At 32.2% G+C, this 21109-nt stretch overlaps 3 protein-coding genes across 5 annotated transcripts; 2 read left to right on the top strand and 1 right to left on the bottom strand.

Moving 5' to 3' along the window:
* The first annotated feature begins 2091 nt into the window (after nt 1–2091).
* Nucleotides 2092–3634, top strand: LOC100305998 (uncharacterized). The gene is given in 5 exon segments (NM_001249162.1): nt 2092–2427; nt 2922–2970; nt 3186–3248; nt 3338–3402; nt 3486–3634. Coding segments are annotated over 5 exon segments (390 nt in total). The 5' UTR covers nt 2092–2295; the 3' UTR covers nt 3567–3634.
* A 1364-nt stretch (nt 3635–4998) lies between these two features.
* Nucleotides 4999–11693, top strand: LOC100808237 (flowering locus K homology domain). Of its 2 annotated transcripts, none has more exons than XM_003554664.4 (7): nt 4999–5158; nt 5333–5621; nt 8280–8532; nt 9214–9362; nt 9747–10028; nt 10495–10689; nt 11356–11693. In XM_003554664.4, the coding sequence occupies exons 2-7, from the start codon at nt 5343–5345 to the stop codon at nt 11536–11538; spliced, it is 1341 nt and encodes a 446-aa protein (XP_003554712.1). In that variant the 5' UTR covers nt 4999–5158; nt 5333–5342; the 3' UTR covers nt 11539–11693. The 2 variants fall into 2 exon arrangements, with proteins under 2 accessions (XP_003554712.1, XP_014627451.1); XM_014771965.2 differs by lacking the exon at nt 4999–5158 and adding an exon at nt 5190–5241.
* A 2133-nt stretch (nt 11694–13826) lies between these two features.
* Nucleotides 13827–17246, bottom strand: LOC100808762 (uncharacterized). 2 transcript variants are annotated; one of them, XM_041012712.1, is made up of 2 exons: nt 17046–17246; nt 13827–16292 (listed from the first exon to the last, which is right to left on the bottom strand). In XM_041012712.1, exon 2 carries the CDS (start codon nt 16253–16255, stop codon nt 13976–13978), a length of 2280 nt encoding a protein of 759 aa, XP_040868646.1. In that variant the 5' UTR covers nt 16256–16292; nt 17046–17246; the 3' UTR covers nt 13827–13975. The 2 variants fall into 2 exon arrangements, with proteins under 2 accessions (XP_040868646.1, XP_040868647.1); XM_041012713.1 differs by having other exon boundaries at nt 13827–16312.
* Between the last annotated feature and the right edge of the window lie 3863 nt (nt 17247–21109).

The following is a 21109-nucleotide window of genomic DNA, read 5'->3' on the forward strand; positions in this document are numbered from 1 at the left end:
CGAATTCATATTGTTTTAAAGAATTTACCTGTATGGTGCATAAATTCCTCACAGTTTAAGAGGCTTATTCCAATAAAAGTTGGGACAACAGAACTGGCAAATTTTTTTATTAGATAAACTTGCGATCTTAGAGGAAAAGGAGAAAGAGAAAGATGCGGGGAGAGAATTTCACACAAAAAAACTATTGAAGTATAGATATTTACATCTTATAATAAAAAAATGAGTCCTAAATTATTTTAAAAATGCTTTCTAATTTAATTAATTAAAAACGTGAACTTTTTGGAATATTCAATCAAAATATCCTCTCTTTTTTCTTAGTAATTTTGTGTTTTAATTCTATAATTGGGATTGCGGGAACGGTGTGAATGCTCTTCAAGTACGCATCACAATGGATTATCACAAAGAAAAGGACTAATAATTCAAAAAGGCTTTATGAGTTTATTTGGATTATCACAAAGAAAAGGACTAATAATTAAAAAAGGCTTTAGGAGTTTATTTGGATTATCACACAGAAAAGGACTAATAATGAAAAGGGCTTTATGGGTTTATTTGGATTATCATAAGGAAAAGGACTAATAAATAATAATTAAAAAAAAAAAAGGCTAAACGGAATAGAGCATTTCAACGAATCAAATGAATTTGGCCTACACTTCTCCACGCGGGAAAATAAACTCTACTTTGGCCTTTATGTTGAAAGGATCATCAAAGAGAAGCTACTTTAATTTAGAGAATGCAACTTCCCTTTGAAGACAGAGACGCCGTGGCTGATTTTATTATTATGTATTGTCTGGACCTAGCTAGCTGCACGAATATACGCCAAATAAAGTTGTGAAAAAGATTATCACTACTATAATGTTGGGACCTTGTTTTGCTATCGCTGCATATGAACACCTGTTATTAAGAGTCAATAGCACCATAAGAGAATTTATTCATTTCCTTTCTTTTCATTGTAGCTATCTTTAATTTTGGGAAAGAAAAGAAAAGTGCACATTATATACATTGACGCCATTGCATATATGGTCCCTTGTTTTGGCTGCGACTTTGCACGCGCAATTTCCAGAACCAGAATTAGGAAAAGTAACAAAATTTTTGTAACACGTGCAACGTTTGTCCTCCAATCATTCATATTATTAGACATGTCATATGTGATACCATTTTTTTTTTAAAAAAGATCCAGAATAACATATATAATCACAAGCAACGTTTCCTTTTTGTAGTTTTGTTTAGTTCAAATGATTTCCTTTTTGGCATCTATGATCACCTTTTTATATGCTAGAACAAACTTATAACTTGTTTGGTTTAAGATAATATTTTTATTTTTTTTAATAGTGGTCAAAATGCTATTTTTTTAAAAATTTCTTTTCAGTGTTCAAATACTCGTATAGAATTGATGAAAATAAAAAATAAAGACAGTAAAAAAAACATTTTTACCATTTTCTGATGCAAATATTTAGAATTAAGAAATAAATCAAAATAATATAACATTTTTATATAGTTATAAAAACAAAAGATCCTAAACTAAACAGGTTCTCAATTTTCTCACAACGATCGTATAACCCATTCCTTCTGTAAAGATTTAAAAAAAAATCTTTTACAAAAAAATTGGATTAGGGGAATCTATGAAAATTGATAGGGGAATTTTTATATTGCTTATCAATAAGAAAAATCGAAAAATCAAACTCTAGTCACAGGTGTGAATGAAAGACTTGACCAAGTGTACTAATCCCCTGTTGGTAAAAAGAATGTATAATAGAATGGACATTTTAAGATTTAAAGTAAATTAAATACATAAAAATATTGACTGATATGGTGAAAGTGTTTGTTCCTTGTGTATACTTTCTTTAAAATTAAACACATGTTAGGGGATTATAAAAGGTTAATTTTTCATAAAATTTCTTAAGCTTAATATAGAAGAGTTTATATGGATGACTCGGAAAACAAAAGTAGAAGCAGTGAAGCCTTCTTAACTTAATATTCGGGTCCATGAACAATGAAGCCTTCTTGTTTAAGTTGGGCTACATGATGAGTTAGCCCATTGAGTAAGGAGGAAGGGACATATCCGGCAATGAAGGCAAAAAAACAACGATCATGAAGAGTTTTCTCCTTCCTCCTAACTGCTTTAGCATTTTCCTTTTAATAAACGAAGGAGAGAATTTAAGAGCTTACCCCGTCCAAACACCGCCACGTGTTCTCTCTTTTTTATTTTTCTTTCTATATCATTCATTTTTATCATTCTTGCTGATTCAACCCTATTTTACCTTCACACATTCATACATACGATACTAAGTAATCAAAATGCTCGCGACGGTTGCTGCCTCCGTACCTCAAAATCAAAACACTAACCATGAAGTTGAATCCCCCAAGAAGAACAAAATTCAGGTTTCCAACACTAAGAAACCCCTTTTCTTTTACGTCAATCTTGCCAAGGTACGTAAATGTATTCTTTGATTCTTTTCTTTTTATTATTTGTAAGTTTTTTGATGGAATATTCCAACTCGCAACCTATCCCTCCCTCCATTTATCTTTTACCATTAACTCAATCTTATATGTCTCTTTATTATTTGAAAGTGTATGCATATGTACGATCAAATGAGTCACATTGATTTATTATAATAACTTTCTCTTGAAAAAGATTGGCTTCTTAAATGTTCTCTTTGCCTAGGTCTGCAACCAAGACTATGATAATATTAAAGGAAACGTTGATAGATATGGTCAAAAGAGTTAATTAGAAAAAAAAAAAGTTATATTTGAAAGTAACAATATTCTTTATGCAGTCACTGAATTTGTTGTTTGGATTCCTGATTTATCTCAATCGCTCTCACATTTCTCGAAGGCCTTGTTATTTTCGTTTTCTTATGTATAAAAAATTATCCCCTGGATCCTATGTGTATAACGCTGAAATGATTTATGCTTTGATACAGAGGTACATACAGCAACGCGATGAGGTTGTGCTTTCTGCTCTTGGAATGGGTACTGTTTCTCTAAAACTTATATTTTCATTCATCAGTCTTTGAACATAAAAATCAAATTTTCTTCCGTGTCTAAATTGCGGGAAAGTTATTATAAATATAAAACTGAACATTTTTAATTTTTTAATGCTATTTACTCCATATCATGTAGCAGCTAGTTTTGAGTCCATCTGTATATTCATGTTCATCATTAACCTAGTGTAATCCTGTCTACAGGTATAACTACGGTTGTCACAATTGCCGAAATTTTGAAGAACAATGGACTTGCTACTGAGAAGAGTAAGATTTCTTCTTGTTTGTTAATGTCTCATTTACAAAAGATGGTTAATTGTGGTTATTTTCCTAATCAATATTGTGGGATGGAACAGAAATTTCGACATCTTCAGTTAGCCTGAAGGATGAGAACAAAGGTCGCCTGGTTCAGAAGGCTAAGGTGGGTTACAAGTGGATTTTATAATTGTTTGGTAATATTATATGGAGAAAACAAAATAATAACCCTTTTTCATGATTTTGTAGATTGAAATTGTTATGGAGAAAACTGAGAAGAGCACTGAATCAGAAGCAGCTGCAACAGATGATGGCAATGAGAAGAAATGACAAATTAATATAGGAGATCCAGGCTGGTCTCAATGTGCACCTTATGTAGTTAACATCCCATGCATACTCAGTTTTGTGCTGTTTGCATTCAAAGTACATAAGTGGATAGATTAATTAGATAATTGTTTCATTGAATACCCTCGATCGAGATTACATTGATAAGGTTCCACTCAGTGGTCCAACATGTAGCTAGCTAGATTCTCATTTTCCCAATGTTGTGTCACTTTAGATTGCATTCCTACACGCACACACACACCTTAAATTGATTCGTTGGTTTTTTCAGATCTTCCTAGACACATGCTTCTTATGTGGTGTTTACTCGTTCTAGATTTTCATTATTCATGGAAATTCTGTAAGGATTTTTCCTTGTTATATAATAATGAGTTGTTTCCACTTTTCCCCTCCTTGTAAAGTTGTACTCCACTTGAACCAGTAAATTAATGGCGTAACTTCAACGAATATTGTATAGCATTAGAATTAGAATCACCACATAATTAATTGCGAAAATTCAAAATATTACTCAAAAGTCAAAACATAGTTACTGTGTAACTTGATTTTTTTCATAAAAAATGTGATATTACACCTATTCAAATTGATTACCAGGCTTCCTCAAACAATCTACCTGTAGAATTTGACTGGCATATATATGGAAATCCTATAACTCCTCTCGCTTCAGGTTTTATTAAGCATAAGGATCTACTATTATATGTTTTTAAGATATATGATTAGGAATAATATTTTTAAAAATTAAAATGACGGGAGAAAGAATCGAACCTGAAGTTAAAAGTACTTACTTTTATCCTCATATCACAGGAAGGTGCGTATCCACCTCTTGTCTTAGGAAAAAAAATCAAACAAAATATGAAAAAAGTTATCTTTTAAAAATAAATAATGTATAATTAAGAATATTTTTTAATCTTGAAGCAAGCACAAATTAAAATATTATATTTCCAAGTTTAGATTTTTTTAAATAAATAACTTGTTAATACTTAAACCAGAGTTATAATAGCATAATTAATTAAGGAATTTATTTTCTTAGTTGTTAGTTGCTATGAAACATATGATTTAATTTAAGTTAATTTTTCTTAGGATTTGAATGGAAAGGTTAAAGGAAAAAATAGAAAAGCATTAAAAATTAAAATATTTTAATTGAATTAGAATGATATAAATATTCAATATTTTTTTAAGTATATATGAATATCTAATAAAAGATATCCAATACTCATTATAAAAACTTTTATTTATATGTCATTTTTTTAAAAAAAAATTATAACATTTCTTATACCAAATTCCACCTTAATTTACATGAAAATAACAATATAGGTAAAATTATATATACAATTCAAGAGAGAAAAAACCAGTTTTCTTTTTGAAAAAAAAAAAAAACCGGTTGATGTTTATACAAATTTACATTAAATTAGATTCAATAATTATAGTTCAGACTTCAGAGTTGACAGTTAACTAGTTAAGAGTTAAAGAGCAAATGTTGCAAAGATGTTAGTTGAGTGGTTGGGCGGATTCAGGTATATATATATGGCTCTCCTTCCAAAACCCTAGATTCGTAACTGTACCTTTTCCTCGTCCCATTCAAGGTAATTTTACACTCTACACTAACTTGTTCAATAATTGATTATTCGTTTGTCATGGCCATTAGTGTCTTCCACCTCTAGATCCAGTTAATTCGAATCCTTCCTCCTGCTACTTGCATGTGATGTTTCGTTTCTGTCAATATCTATAATAGTATCATTTACTGTGTATCTTGGCAGTGAAACCTTGATGGCTGAAGTGGATCAGTACACGGGCGGTGAGCATGAGGTTGAGGAAACGATTGAGGTTGAGGCGGAGGAAGAAATGCACGGTGGTGAAGAGGCGGTTGTTGTTGCGGAGAAGAAGTGGCCGGGTTGGCCCGGGGAGAGTGTGTTTCGGATGTTAGTTCCTGCGCAGAAGGTTGGGGGTATCATTGGACGCAAAGGAGAGTTCATTAAGAAAATTGTCGAGGAGACACGAGCTCGCGTTAAAATTCTTGATGGTCCTCCCGGAACTGTGCAAAGGGCTGTAAGTTTCTCTCTTTCACTGTAGCTTCATCAGTTAGCCTTATATGTATCTTGTTGGCTACTTAATTGCAATTGTATTCTACTTTTTCTTTTCTTTTCTTTTTGTTTGGGGGAATACGGTTTGATGTTGTTGTTGATAGTTCAGCCGCTTGATAATTGATATTGGATTAGTATTGATCTAGAATCTTTACCATGCTCTTTTGCCTCTGTGTTTTTTTCTTTCTCTATGTTATATTATAATTTTAAATATCGGCCCAGCTTCTCGGTGATCGGAGTAGTAGAATGATGTTGGTGCTATCTGATTTTCTTTGGAGTTTCATGGTGATAGAATTTAGTTATATGTCTTATCTCTAGTTTTGTTTTACCATTATTGAATAAGACATTATAAATGAACAGAAACTGTATGAACTGATGTGTGTCTCCTTTTTAGGGCTAATTTGGTAGGTATTTATATAATACGTATGCGTTGCATTATTTTCTACTAGTCTGTGTCCAAACTGCTTATAAATATTTAGATTAGAAAATATTGGAAGGGTTCAAGTTCCTTTGCATATTGGATGTTTAAATCCTCTTGAAGATCTGGAATTTATGTTTCGGGAACCACTTCACAGTAAGTAATTCAAGTGGTGCTAATTATCCAGTGGAATTGAGTCTGTGATGATATTATGAAGGAGAATAGATTGTGGCTGTCTTTCCTTCAGCTACCTTCCATGACATTTCCAGTGTCCTCTTGTTGTACCCAGAAATTTAAATCAAAGTATTACAACTATAAAAAATGTAGCTTGTCCATGGTCTAAACTCTAAAATGTGACCTTAATCATGTGCTACAATAATAAAAAAAAAAACTAAGTTGAAGAAGATGAAGCTAATTCGAAAATGAAGAGTGATGGCAAGAATCCACAGAATATGAATTTAATTCTAACGGAAAATGAATCTGTGCAGGTTCAATGTTCCAATTTTAAAGGCAACGACTCAATCATCAATTAGGTCTCAATATTGAAGAACCAAAGTTCCAGATACAGGGATCAGCATTGAGCATTGCAGAGTGCTGAAAAGTATGTTAACATGTAGACATTTTGTTCCAAAGTACCATGAAGCTCTGCATTCCATCTGGTAAATTCAAAACCTGGATGATTGATGTCTTGCCGCAGATTGCAAGCAATGAAAAGAAGCTTATAACCAGATCTAATACTATACTTAAACCGTTAAAACTTAAGTATCAAAACTGAAAGTTTTTTGTCATACAGGTTATTGGACAAAAAGGATACAAAAACTACCCAAGTCTATCAATCAAGTTGACTTTTAACACATGGAGCTTCTCTATGTGTTAATGATTTATATGTTATCATACTAGTTCTTTACTAGATAATGTTGGTCATACTGTTCTAGAATTAGCTAAATGCACTCTTGTAGTCTTGTAAACCGAGATTCAATCATTAAGGAGTTAGAAGAAACTTCCACTGTGGCATGCATCTTATATCTTGTGACATGTCATATATTGTTGGCCTATTAGAATTATTATGTTCCAGTTTGAGACTTCCATTTTTGCAGGCAATTCTTAGTCTGTTTTAGTTGGTTGAATAAAAGTAGTAAGGAGCATTTCTTGTGGTATATGTAACTTTTGGAGTTATTGCATATATTGGCAGAGGGGATGGGTAGAGAAATTTAAGTTGATATACTTATGGTTCACTACTCAAGTAAGAAAGAAGGGTAGAGGTCTGAAGAGAAATTTAAGGTGATAAACTTATGGTTCACTACTCAAGTAAGAAAAAATGGAAGAGGTCTGGGAAAAGATAAGTACGGTGTGGACTTATTGTATATATTGGTAAAAGGGCAGAGAAAGGAAAGGGGTTTCTTGGTCAGGTGAAGAGTTTAGGCTGCACAGTCTTTAAATTACACATTAGATTTCTTCATGTTTAATTTATTCTTAATGGAAGATGCTCATTAAGATCTCATATGTATCATGTTCCATCTATCCATCTCGGAACCAAACTTTGCAATATTATGATACCCAGTTGCTAATAATGAACAATGTGCTGCCATGGCTGGTACTTAAACCGAAAGTTGTTCAACATTTTGATTTACAAATATCAGATGAGGTTAAATTATTAAAAAGGATCTCATGGTGAACAATATCCTTGAGAATTTGGCTTTTAACTGAGCCTAATAGTGTTATGTGATCCATGTAGCCTAACTCATTGGTATAAGACTATTATTGCTGTTGTACTATCTGGTAAGGTTGCTAATGTAGATTAATTAGGAGCAAGAGTTATCAAGATAAGGTCTCAAACATAATGAGCTGTGTAGGGCATGTAGAAAGATGATCTGATGGTAAAGGATTTCTTCTGGCATTTTGTTGACAGGTGAGAACATTATAGGGATTAATCGGGGAAGAAAATATCAGAAGGAGGATTGGCTTCTTTTTCTGAGTCTTCTAAGTTATTAGATTTTGTAATATTCAAAATTGCTTTCTTGCTTAGCTTGACATTGTGGGTGGCATGTAATATGCTTGGTAATTAATGCTTTTGTTGCTGTGTTATTGTGGGTTAATCTTTTTTTTTTTTGCTACCCTATATTCTGTATTCTTGTTGTACCTAGACATTGTAGTGAATGTTAAGGACAAGGATGGGCTGATGCTGTTATTTGTTCATTTGGTTAGGTAATGATATCAGCTAAAGAGGAACCTGGTTCCTCTGTTCCTCCTGCTGTGGATGGCTTATTAAGGGTTCATAAGCGGATTATTGATGGTTTAGAGAGTGATTTTACCCATGCTCCTTCAGGTGTGGCGGGGAAGGTTTCTACAAAACTTCTAGTGCCAGCCTCACAAGCAGGAAGTTTGATTGGGAAGCAAGGAGGGACTGTAAAATCTATCCAAGAAGCATCCAATTGTATTGTTAGAGTTCTTGGAGCAGGTTCTTGCTAGTATTTGATATAACATTTTCTCATCCAGTTGTTCCATTATTATCTTTTTTCATTATTTTAGAATTATGTATTTCCATGGATTTCATTATGTTTTTTTATTTTTATTAAAATTTTGATACCATGATTTTGATTAGAGGTAAGGTTGAGCTTTTTGCACTGTGTACTACAGCTGTAATAGAGCACAATCTGGACATGCTTTTAAGCGATTCACTGGTGTCATAACTTTCTTGCCACTGTTGGATTTATCATTATTTATATTATTGATATCACCAAAGCAGTCAGATATGCATCTCTAACTCCTACCACTAATAAATGACTAGTTAGAAAATAATGGAATCCTTCATTTACTAATTCAGTTGTCAGGAAAATAATCTTGATCTCAGTTTTGACATTCTATTCTAGATCACTCCTACAATCTAATTAGTTTTGAAGCATTCTGGAATCTTCCTTGTCTATCCTTTTTTAACTGGAAATTATTGCAGGATACAATTTAAGGGAGTGGTTTGAATAGAGAAAACAATATCTATTACTTTTAATCTTCTGATTTATGGTTTCAACTATAGTATTACTCAAAATTTGAAGCTTTTTTCCAATCTTTGCATTTTGGTTCATTGATTGGCTGTTTGACATTGTCCAGTTGCTAACCATCTGCATGGCTTTCTCTTCTGCAGAAGACCTCCCTATTTTTGCCCTTCAAGATGACAGGGTGGTTGAAGTAGTAGGGGATCCCACTGGAGTGCATAAGGCATTAGAGTTAATTGCCTCCCACCTAAGGAAGTTTTTAGTTGATCGCGGTGTAATTCCAATTTTTGAAATGAATGTAAGTGTGATTTCATCTTAAACTTATTAAGAACCTATTTTCATAATAAAGCTGATAAATGCTTGGGAGAGCCCATTTGTTTCAGCTATTTTTCAGGAGAAATAGTTTTATTTTGAAAATAACATTTTAAATTTTTTTAGCATTTGTTTTAACTTTTGAAAAAAAATCATTTTTTTACTATTTTGAGTAGTTTCTGAACAAAAGCTATAATTATAACTACTTTTTATCACTTTTTTTAAAAAGTACTTTTTATAATTGTTATCAAGCAAAAAATAGCTTATATTTTCCATAGAATATCTATTTCTTTTTCTTTTTCAATACATCCTTAAAATCACTTTTTTATAAAAATTTAAACAAATAAGCCCTAAATTACTATTTCTCCAGATGCAAACAGCTAATACCCACCATGCGGAGCACATGCCACCCCACCAATCTTGGGGTCCACCTCAGGGTCTTCCTCCAAATGTTGGTGGAGGTTCTGGTTTTGGACCTCCTTCTCAATACATGCCACCTCCACGACAACTTGATAGTTATTATCCACCAGCTGAAATGCCTCCTCCAGTGGACAGACAGCCCCATCAAGGTATATCTGCTTATGGAAGAGATGCTTCAATAGGTGTTCATGCATCTTCAAATACTCAATCTGCACCTTCCATTGTCACACAGGTACTTGTTCTTATTGCAAAATTGTTTTGTAATAATCCCCAACAGAATGCTGTACTTGTTCGTAGAATTTGTGGGTTTGTATTTCTGTGGTTTCGTGCAGGGACTTCTTGTAACTTTGGGAAACCTAGCAAGCTAGTCACAAAATTTCCATATAAATTGATATGTAGCATTTCTTTTCAGGTTAGATTTAAGATAGCAGAAGATGGTGAAAGAACAAACAAAAACTTGGATGTTTAGCTTAAATATTTAAACAAAGTATATGAAATATCTGTACTTGGATGATTAATAATTTAAGCTTGAGTTTAAATGGAAGTGTGGGTGCAGGCATGCACTCATGACTAGCTTTGTATTGACATTTAGGATTGGAGGTGATGCAGTATATACTTATATGGACCTGAGTTCCTGTTCTTTATAAAATTTATTACTTTTTTTATCATAAAGATTAATTTTGTTGTTATTTTGGCAGATCACGCAGCAAATGCAAATTCCTCTATCTTATGCTGATGCTGTTATTGGAACAGCTGGAGCAAGTATAAGCTACATCAGACGAGCTAGTGGGGCTACTGTTACCATACAAGAAGCAAGAGGTGTTCCTGGGGAGATGACAGTTGAAATCAGTGGAACTGCTTCTCAAGTCCAAACAGCACAGCAACTAATACAGGTAATTCTGATCTTGGTTTTTTAATCAATTTAAAAACTTTTCAATCCTTAAGATGCTGCATGCCTTTTAAATATTTTTTCAACTGTAGTTAAACTTGTTTTTTTAATCTTAATATGAAATTATTCAGTGAAAAGCTGTTTGTAGTGTTCATCGGGGACCTAAAATATTCATTTTGCACTTGAGTTCCATTTTCATCAAGGTTAATCTTTTAACTAAAAACGGAGAGGAAGTGTAGGGGACCATTAGCTTGTTGAATTTCTAAATTACAAAGTTACCTTTCCCAAGTATTGTCCCAATTAAAAAAGTTGGGAGTAAATTTGTAATTTTGTTTTTTTTTCAATTGTTCCTATTCACCCCCCTCATTTGTATGACGTGAGAAAATTATCATTGCTTACTAATTTCATTTTCTATCCTTTCTTATTTTGTTCCCAAAGAGAGGGACTGAAGTTATCTGAGCTTCGTGTTCATAATTTTTCTGGATTATGTTGTCAATGTTTGAACTGATTTAATGCATGTTTGTAATACTTAAATTTAGATAAACAGTCACTTAATTTTCAAAATTTCTCTTAGTAAGAACAAGTTATTATTTCTTTAAAATAAGTTAAACCAAACATGCAGTTGCTTTGCGTGGTAATCAACTGATACAATTATGAATATGTGGTGCAGAATTTTATGGCTGAAGCTGCAGCTGCAGCTGCAGCACCAGCACAGCCGCAAACAACTGTGCCTGCTGCAGACCAAGGATACAATTCTTACCCTGCCCATGGTTCTCTCTATGCGTCTCCTCCTTCCAATCCTGGACATGCTGGAGGCTATAGCTCAGTTTATGGTGCAAACTATGGGTACTAGGCTGGACTGTGCAACTAATGCCTGCTATTATTGAAATGTAAAATGCTGGGAACGGAATTACTGTAATAATTTAAGAAATATTAGATTATTGTCTGACCCTTGTGTTTTGTTGTACACGTAGTCATTTGGAAAGGTAAAACATACTATTCGTGGCCTTCTGATGTATCATTTACTTGTTCTATGATTCTATCTAATTGGTGCACCTATGCCTCTAACTATTTTTGCATAATTACATGCTATTTAAATACTAAGGGAGCGTTTGTTTCAAAAACTATTTATTTATTTTGTGGAAATATTATCTTGAGAATAATATAACATGCGAATGTTATTTTCAAGTATTTAAAAAGATGTGTTTGGTTAACTATTAAATTGTTGAGAATATTTTTTATATTCTCAGAAATAATTAAACATGTTTTTGGTTGAGTTTTCTTACAAATATATAGTATAATTATTTAAATATCTTTATTATTTTAAAGATATTAATTTCAATATCACGCCTCTTCTTTACTCCACAGCTGCACAAACGTAACACCCCTTCAACAAGAGCCAAAAAAACAATGCAACTTTACTACAATCAATATAAAAAAATAAAATAAATTATGTGCATAAAGTCATTTGGGAACCAATTCCTACTCGAAAACAAAAGATACAAAAGACAAAAAGAAACGTTCTTGTTGCTGCATACTAAAACCAGCAACTCAGTCACAACATTCCTATCCCACCACAACTCAATTTTTTGTCCTCCTCAATGATACAATTAAAAGATGCACAATTAACAAACCACTAAAATAGAAACACCCTCGTGACAAAATAAACAAGGAATCACCGAACGAATAAAGCATTTGCGGGAAACGAAAAAATTATCGCACATAGTATGCAGGAATGAAATTGGTGGTATCGTAAATGAGATTGTGAGGGTAGTCAGGTAATGGGTAATAAGGAGGGTATATCTGCCTTTTTACTCATGAAGATGAATTTCTGTCACATTTGGAATAAATTTTCTTGGTCCCCTCCTCCGAGAATAAATTTTAGTTGAACGTAAATTATGACTTTTCTCAAAAATAATATATATCAAATAATTATTATTTTATTATATCGTAAGAAACTTGGGATAAATTTTTCCATTATGTATTCCTGAGAATAATAAATAATCTGTTTCCCCAAAAGAAACTGCTAAACGAGTTTGAAGCGCAAGTCGGGATGTGGAGGATGTTATTTGGGAATTCCTAGCACACCTGTAAGTGTTTGGATGGATAAATTTAAAATTCTGAGAATTTTAAATATTTCAAATGAAATTTTTTTATGCTAGTTATACGTGTTCCTCTACGCTCACACTTGATCGATATTCCAGGAGCTCGGTATTTCTTAAATATAAGAAGAGAATTTCAATTTCTCACCTTTTAAAATAAAATTGAAATTTCAAATTTTTAGTTGTTTAAAATTCTGTTTTAAAATTCCAAAATTTTAAATTCTTCATAAAAAAAACATCCAAACAATAAATTCTAAATTACAGAAATTTAAATTCTCTGATAAATTACTTTCCTCAGTTAAAATTCTCTATCCAAACGCACCCTTAATGATTCCAAGGCTGCATTTTTTTGTTCCTATATTTTATTTTGTTAGGGTTGAAAAATAAAATTAAGGGTAGGTATTGAGCTTTGATTCTCTACGCAATCCACATCCTTTGTTAGCAAGGATCCACGCGTTACGTTCATCAGTCGTGTACATAATTACATACATGCAATTTTTTCTGTAACGCATTTTTGCTAGTTGTTTATTATAAATTTATAAGCGATAAATTGAGCATCATTACGCAGCTGGTCTTCATAAAATTCCATGCATGTTAATCTATCTGTCTACATATACTTGGGAAAATTGTTAACTACGCGGACAAGAATTATCTTTGACAAAAAAATCCCAATTGTAAAGTTAAAATATATTATAAATTTATTTAAGTGATATTGTTAAAATAATTAAGACCCAGCTATATGATGTGAGCAGAGAAAATATTTTTCTAAATACTCTTTATTTAGCACATGTTTGACCGGTGATGCAATCTCGATTTCTTTTCCACGGTCATATTGAAGTAACCCTTTATTGCTTCTGATTTTTCACGGTCACACCACACCACGATTTTGACTGTCAGAATCGATTCCGAACAGTATCCAAACACACTTAAGCAAATTGTGAGGCTCCAATACATCGGTTTCTAGGAACCATTTTATGAGTCAAATTCAAAATTTTAGCTTGAAACAAGTGTGTATTGAGCTATTATATGCGCTGCGCTATTAAACAATGCGAATTGATTGACAAACATGGAGAGCTGAAACAATTAATTCACATTAATGTAGAGGAAATAAAAAATATCATTTGGTGGAGGGTCTAAGCTAGCAAGCCTAAATAAGAAATAATGAAAAGCTAAGCTGTGGCATGAGACTTAGATGGGAGCTGCACAGGTGGTTCTAAAGTGACCTGTTTGATTACAACGACTACAATGCACGACTCGTTTTACACGGCCACGGTCTTCAGCACGAACCCGCTTCTTTCTAGGTCGACCCGGTGGCCTGAGTGATTTAGGAGGGTTCATAGCAATTTGAAGTTGAAGTTGATCAGCATTGGAAGCATTGACATCCCCCTCAGCCTCAGACAACTCCTTCCACAGAGACTTATCAGGAATTGGATGTATGGTCTGTGAGTATGTCTTCCTATAGGTTGCAACTGTAAAACAGCTTTCTGTGAATCTATGCACATTCTGCCTAATAGACAGAAGCGCAGCCACAGCATGTGCACAAGGCAAGCCATACAGCTGCCACCCACGACATTGACAGCAACGGGTCCTAATATCAACAGTATTTGTTCCTTCATGAGATATAACTTCAAATTCAGCGTCAGTGGCACGAAGTACCTGGTGTGTCCGTGCACGATCAAGAGCCTCTGCAACATGTCTCTCAGCAGAAGGTACAAGAATTGATGGCCACTGCATACTGGTCTCTCGCCGTTCATTAAACCAAGTCATTAGCTGCCTTCTAATGCATTCCATCATTTGAATTATCGGAAGCCCAGATGCATCTAATATCCATGAATTTAAAGATTCAACTATGTTTGCTGTCAAATGAAAAAAACTTTGCCCCTCAAAATAAGCAGTAGCCCACAAATGAGGTGGAATTCTTCGTATCCAATATGCAGCATCTTGTGATATCTCTTCAATCTCTAAAACTTTTGATTCAAATTCAAGTATGGTAAGAACTTGAGCTGCTTCCCACAGAAGATTAACAAGTATAGTATTATTAAACTCCTTGCGAAAGCTGTCAATCAAGTGACGCATACAAAACCCATGGAAAGCAGTAGGAAAATTTGCTTCCACACCATCTACAATTCCCTTCTGTCTGTTGGACAAAATTGTAAGCCTTGGCATGTTTTCAGTGTTAATCTCCAGCAGGTTATGAAGTTCAGACAGAAACCACATCCAATTATCATCATTCTCCTCATCAACAACACCAAATGCCAAAGGAAAGAGAGCCCCATCACCATCAAATCCAGTAGCAAGAAGTAATGTACCAAGATACTTGCTCTTCAAATATATTCTATCAAGCTCCAAAAGTGGTCGACAAGCATTTAAAAACCCATATATTGATGCTTGAAAGGATATGAAGAGGCGTTGGAAGCAATTATCAGTAGGGTTTGCATAAACAGATGCAATACTGCCAGGGTTTGTGCGTTTCACTTGTTCAATGTACTGTGGAAGCAAGCGGTATCCCTCTTCAAAAGATCCACGCATTGCAGCCATGATACGCTCCTTACCTCTCCATGCTTGCTTGTATGACAAAGTGATGCCATGAACCCTATGAATTTCTTCCAATATCTCCTTTGGCTTGCAATTAGGGTTCTCCTTTAGCCTTTGCTCCACAGAGGTAGCAACCCATTGAACTGAGGCTTGTTGATGGCCAAGATGTGAAATTCCTCCACATGTATGACTCTCATGGACTGTCCTGATAGTAAAAGTTGGAACCCCGGGGAGCTTCGCTGCATGAATGCGCCAGGGACATCCTTCACTTTGGCATTTAGCAGTAAAGCGGGTCTTGTCAGATTTGATAGTCTGCATCTCAAAGTGCAGAGCAATTGCCGTATCCCTCAATGCCCTCCGGCAACTCCTAACATCAGGGAATTCTTGTCCCACTGACAATTCATAATTGGGACTAATAGCTAATGTACGAGCTTGAATTACAGGGGGTGTGGTAACCATAAGCTGGGATTCATGGAAACCGATTGCTTCAGCAGATTCAATACTCATTTCCGGGTTCTGGACCACAGTCAGGGCCATGTTCTCATCAAATTCCTGATTTTCTGAAACAGCCAAATCATTGTTCTCTGGTATGTCCAAGTCATGATTTTGTGTGGGAATGGGCATCTCATGGTCATCATGCTCAGGTTTTTGATCCATTGATAACTCATTCTCATGCCCATATGTGTGAACTCCTTCATCATCATGGTTTAACCCTAAATCCAATTCATGGTCATTGACAATTCCTAAGACCGGTTCATGATCATGAGTTTGTTCCAGACCCAAATGTTGATCATCAGTTCGTCTCAATTCCAAATCATGGTTCCCGCTGAGGCCCAAACTATGATTATGGTTCAGCATCAGTTGCTGGTCATGGCCAAGTGCTAAATTATGACTTTGGCCAAGTATCAAATCATGGTTAGCCATTGAAGACATGAATCACTACACCGACAATTTGCGGATAGAACACCAGCTGAAAGAAACCACAGATAACTATAGAAAAGTCAGATAAAATCATACAAAATGAGAAATTTGATGGTTAAATTCAACTAAATATGCTGAACTTCAAAACTGTAGCAAATAAACAGTTCAAAGGAGGCAAGGGAGTGAAGACATACCACTATCCAAATCCAGCAAAAGTAAGAAAAACATACAAAATTAGAAACAGCTAGAAAGATGGGATTCATAATGAAACATACACAACACACTCTCCACTCTTAATGACCTAGCTATCTCAAGTTACAAATCCCAAATTACGTAAGACAGTGTCAAGTGTTGAGTACAATTGTACTATTGGGATTTCAAAATGCAAATCCATGATTGTATAGTAGACTATCAACAGCCACAAACATACCATTCGAACTTCTATCAAATTAAAAGTCGTCCCAGAAACAAATTCAAATCGCATGGGCAGCCACACAATAAAAAAAATCTCTCCCTTCTGATAACAGAGAAAGAAAAAAAAAAACATAAGTTTGCAATCAAAATAAATGAAAGAAAACAACTGCTTTGAGCTTCAGTTAGTAAACTCGAGTCGAGTGAGGCTATACGTAACCCATCAAAAAACAAAACAGAAAAGGACAGACTTTGAAGGAAATATAAAACCATAACCAGAATTAGAACCGAAAATTCAACAAAACTTAACACGTGGAATATACAAACCACACCCCCGTAAGAATTCAAGGCAAAAAATATGCTCTTGATGAGGAGACGCAGAGTAAATTACCTGAAAGATTAAAACTTGGAGGAGAAGAAGCGGAACCCTAAGTGGGAATAGAAAGGTGTGATCGAAGAAGAAACGGGAATTTGAAAAAATGGCGGGGAAGTAGAGAAAGAGAAAATCAGAATATGGAGAAGGAAGGAAGGAAGTAAGGGTAAGGAGAAGAGAGGAAGATCGGGAATTAGAGGGTCCTCAAGGGAAATCCATACTTTCACCTAAGCACCAACAGAGGGTATTTAGGTCAAACGAAACTACCCTATCCTCTTTTCTTTTCCTATTAGGCTAATTACTCTTTTGCCCTCAAGATAATTCTTAAAATGATTTTAGTTATCCCTTGGACTAATGATTTGTTGGTGATTACACTTATTATTTTTAATTTTTAATAATGAGTAAATTATTTTTTTCCTGGTTCAGAGACACCTTTCTCAATCCAGTGAGTGAAGGATTAATCTCACTCAAAATTTGTGATTATTATTGAATAAGAATTAAATATGAATTTTTCAATTAAATAGATTATTTTTACATTTGGAAAGATGTAACGAAACTACGGAATCTTATATCACTTTACTAATTCTTTAAAAAAATTAATGATTAATATTATATTTTATTTATACTTTGTTATATTTTTTTATTCATAAAAATTAAAGACAAGTATAAGAGAGTATACACTAACTCAACACATGTTTAATTAACTAGACTAAACTCCTTAATTATAATTATATACTAATTATATATATATATATATATATGTATGTATAATGTAATATAAAATCAATCATTATTTTTTTATTGATATATAAAATTATTAACTTTATTCTTTAAAATGAATTATTTACTTTAAAATAATCTCATGTGAATATAACCTTAGAGATTTATGCTAAACAATTTTTCCGGATATTGGTAAATCTCAATGGAGTTTACATTTGATTCTATTTTTTGTGTAAAGCTTTTATGCTGTTATTAAACTATGTATTATTATTCTTCTGATTCTGAATGATAAAAAAAATGTATTAAAGACCAAAGACCAAAAAATTATTATTACAGTCAAACTCATTACCTAATAGTATTTTTTTTATTATTACAGTTAAACTCTTCGGTTATTATTTCTAACTTTTAAAATCATTATTATTACAATCAACCTCTTCAGTTATTATTTCCAACTTTTAAAATTATTATCATTGCAGTAAACAAAAGTTATTAAAAATTAGAAAACATGTAGTAGTTAAAATTTATTAAAAATTACAACAGAAAAAGTCAATAAATATATAATAAGATCTATAAAAATATGATTTGTAATAAATTTTAATTAATATTTCTCTTTTGCTTTTTGTAAGATATTTTTAATTAATTCACATTTTTAAAGAAAATTAGTTAATTTAATTAATATTATTAAATTGTCAATATTTTGTAATGTTTTTTCAAAACTATTGATACCTAAGATACTAGCTGAGAGAGACAGAGACTAGTGAGTATCAGATATTTAGTCGCCTTGCTGAAGTACCCATGCTAATGCCAACTGAGCAGGAATGGCCTGATGCTTCTTAACAAGGCCTTCAATTCGTTTATATATATTCTTGTTCTCGGCTTGAAAGCGTGGATGTGCTTTCTGATAATTGAAATAACCCTCAGAAACAACATCTTCCATTCTTTGCCAAAAGAAAATGTACAATCTTATATTCTTATGGAGAAAAACAAATATGGTTCACTACTTCAGCTTAAACACACAAGTATTTGCAATGAATAGACAACAAACCAACCAATGTTTAATTCAAGATTGAGAAATTGATCATTGCTATTTGATAATTTGTCATTATTAACAATTCCATGGTATGCAGCAGAATTATGTACATGCCAAATTGCTATATACCAGGGAGCTTATTGCAGGCATTTTCCGCAACTCCTTTGCCGCCAAAAAAGCCACGACCAAGAGGATATCTTTGGTATAGCCGTTTGTGTTAGAAATTAAGTTATCCATTGTTTATCAAAGAATTCTAAATTTTATGTTAGTCGACATATTTTTTATTTGGTTTCTAATTGTATTCAAACTTTGATTATGAATGAAATCATATAAACACGCTTTAGTTAAAATAAATATATATGGTATTAGCATTTCTCAAACTATTGCTAGCTTTAATAACCTTTATATTATGATAAAATGTTATTTTTAACTTTTGGTAATTTTTTAAAAATAGTACAAATTTAATTCAAAAGTAAAGCTAAAAATAGATTGAAAGATCAAATATTACAAAAATTTAAAAATGTTCTCGTTAAGAAAAAAAGTTCTAACAGCATTTTTTATTGAGAAATAACTCTTAAAACACATGTGTTCAAGATATCTATTCTAATTCATATCGTCCAAGAATTTTTTATTTTCTATTTTTTAATCAATGTCTAATGTATTTTTTTCTACATTTTATAAAAAAATTGATAAATACATTTTATAATTTTTGTGAAAAAAAAAGCACTCCAAGTTGCAACGCACATTTGCGAATTGCTTCGAATGGACGTTTTTGCCACAAGTGTCACCTCGCTTACACGTGGTGATTGTTTCTCCTACCAACGACTAACTTTTTTTTTTGGTACATTCTAACTTTTTTATTATCCACACAAATAGAATTCATTTTAATTTTTACAGTTATTTTATACCTTTTATTTATCAAATTTGTATTTACTTACTTTAGAAAATACTCGGATTTTTTTAATAAAATGTAAAATCGTTATCTTTCTCGTTTAATTAAAATCTATTTTCTAAGTTTATCTTATTGTTTTATAAAAATATTTAGCCCAACTTTTAAAATAAAATTCAAAAACAATATTAAACATATTAAGGTCTGTATATTCAAACGATCATTTTTCAAGTAAAAGTGTAAATAATCTTACCTGTAACTTAGGGACGGATGCAAAAATCTTATATAGGAGTTGAATTTTTTTTCCTTCCGTTATAATTATTTAAATATCTAATTTTAATAAAAAATATTTTAAAACAATTATTATTTTTATACATAAAATCAAAACTATTTTTATATTAAATGATAATAACCTTAATTATTATCACAATAACAACAACTAGATAAGTAACTTTATATAATTTTACAACGTTGTTACTTTTACTATTACAATAAAATAACACACACAACTAATTTTATATTAATTAACCTTACCCATTATTATAATAACAACATATAAAATTAATTTTATATTAATTAAATTTTTTATATAGAGAGAGACACACATTAAAAGTTTTAAAGAAATTTGATTTTGTGTTCTCAATCTAAATTTATCCTTACTCTCTATTATCATTATGTATTGAAATAAGTTAAACCGTTTAAAAGATATTTATAACCTAACCTACATCTATCTCAATCTCGGACTAGACCAATTTTTTTAGAAATAAATTACACTCAAACTTTTATAAAAATCCATTTGATTAAAATATTAGACTTTAGACCATTTAAAAAATCTTATAGACCTAGTAGGTTGATCTATTTAAGTAATTATAAGTATAACTTTTACTAATATTAAAATTGTTATAATATATCAAAGTTTTACATTTATTTTTTTATTTTTTAAAACTATTAAACATGTTGACCTATGTAGAGAGTAAAAAATATAAGATTATTGATTGATAAATTTATACTCTATTTAAACGACTTATTATAAAATATGATTTTTAACTAACTTATCATGAAAGTAATAAACTTATATATGAACTTTTATAAAATTAAATTTGCATGTTTTTACCTTTGTTTTATGTTTTGATTGATAATGATTTTGATTTTTAAAAATTATAATTTATTTTACTTAGAGATTTTTCTTAATAATCTATGAACTTATTAACCCATGAAAAAAAATCTATAACCTTAAGAAAGTTAAGTTAGACTTTTAAATGGACCAACCTAAAAATAAAACCTTGTTTTGCCTAATCTGTTTCCACTCCTGCTTTCAAGAATGAATACGCAAATGGCACTATTTGATTGGAAATAGAGATCACGCCCGCCACCCCACATTAGCCGACATCTCCGTCTTGTATTTGTCTTTTTCAACTTTCCAACCCACCATTACTTGTGCTT

This window comes from Glycine max, chromosome 19 (assembly GCF_000004515.6).
Source record: "Glycine max cultivar Williams 82 chromosome 19, Glycine_max_v4.0, whole genome shotgun sequence".
NCBI classification, from domain to species: Eukaryota; Viridiplantae; Streptophyta; class Magnoliopsida; order Fabales; family Fabaceae; genus Glycine; species Glycine max.

Coding starts and splice junctions, on each gene's coding strand:
- LOC100808237 (XM_003554664.4), top strand. CDS start 5,343: ATGGCTGAAGTGGATCAGTACACGGGCGGTGAGCATGAGGTTGAGGAA. Junction 8,533..9,213: donor TGTTAGAGTTCTTGGAGCAG/GTTCTTGCTAGT, acceptor TCTCTTCTGCAG/AAGACCTCCCTATTTTTGCC. Junction 10,690..11,355: donor CAGCACAGCAACTAATACAG/GTAATTCTGATC, acceptor TATGTGGTGCAG/AATTTTATGGCTGAAGCTGC.
- LOC100808762 (XM_041012712.1), bottom strand. CDS start 16,255: ATGTCTTCAATGGCTAACCATGATTTGATACTTGGCCAAAGTCATAAT.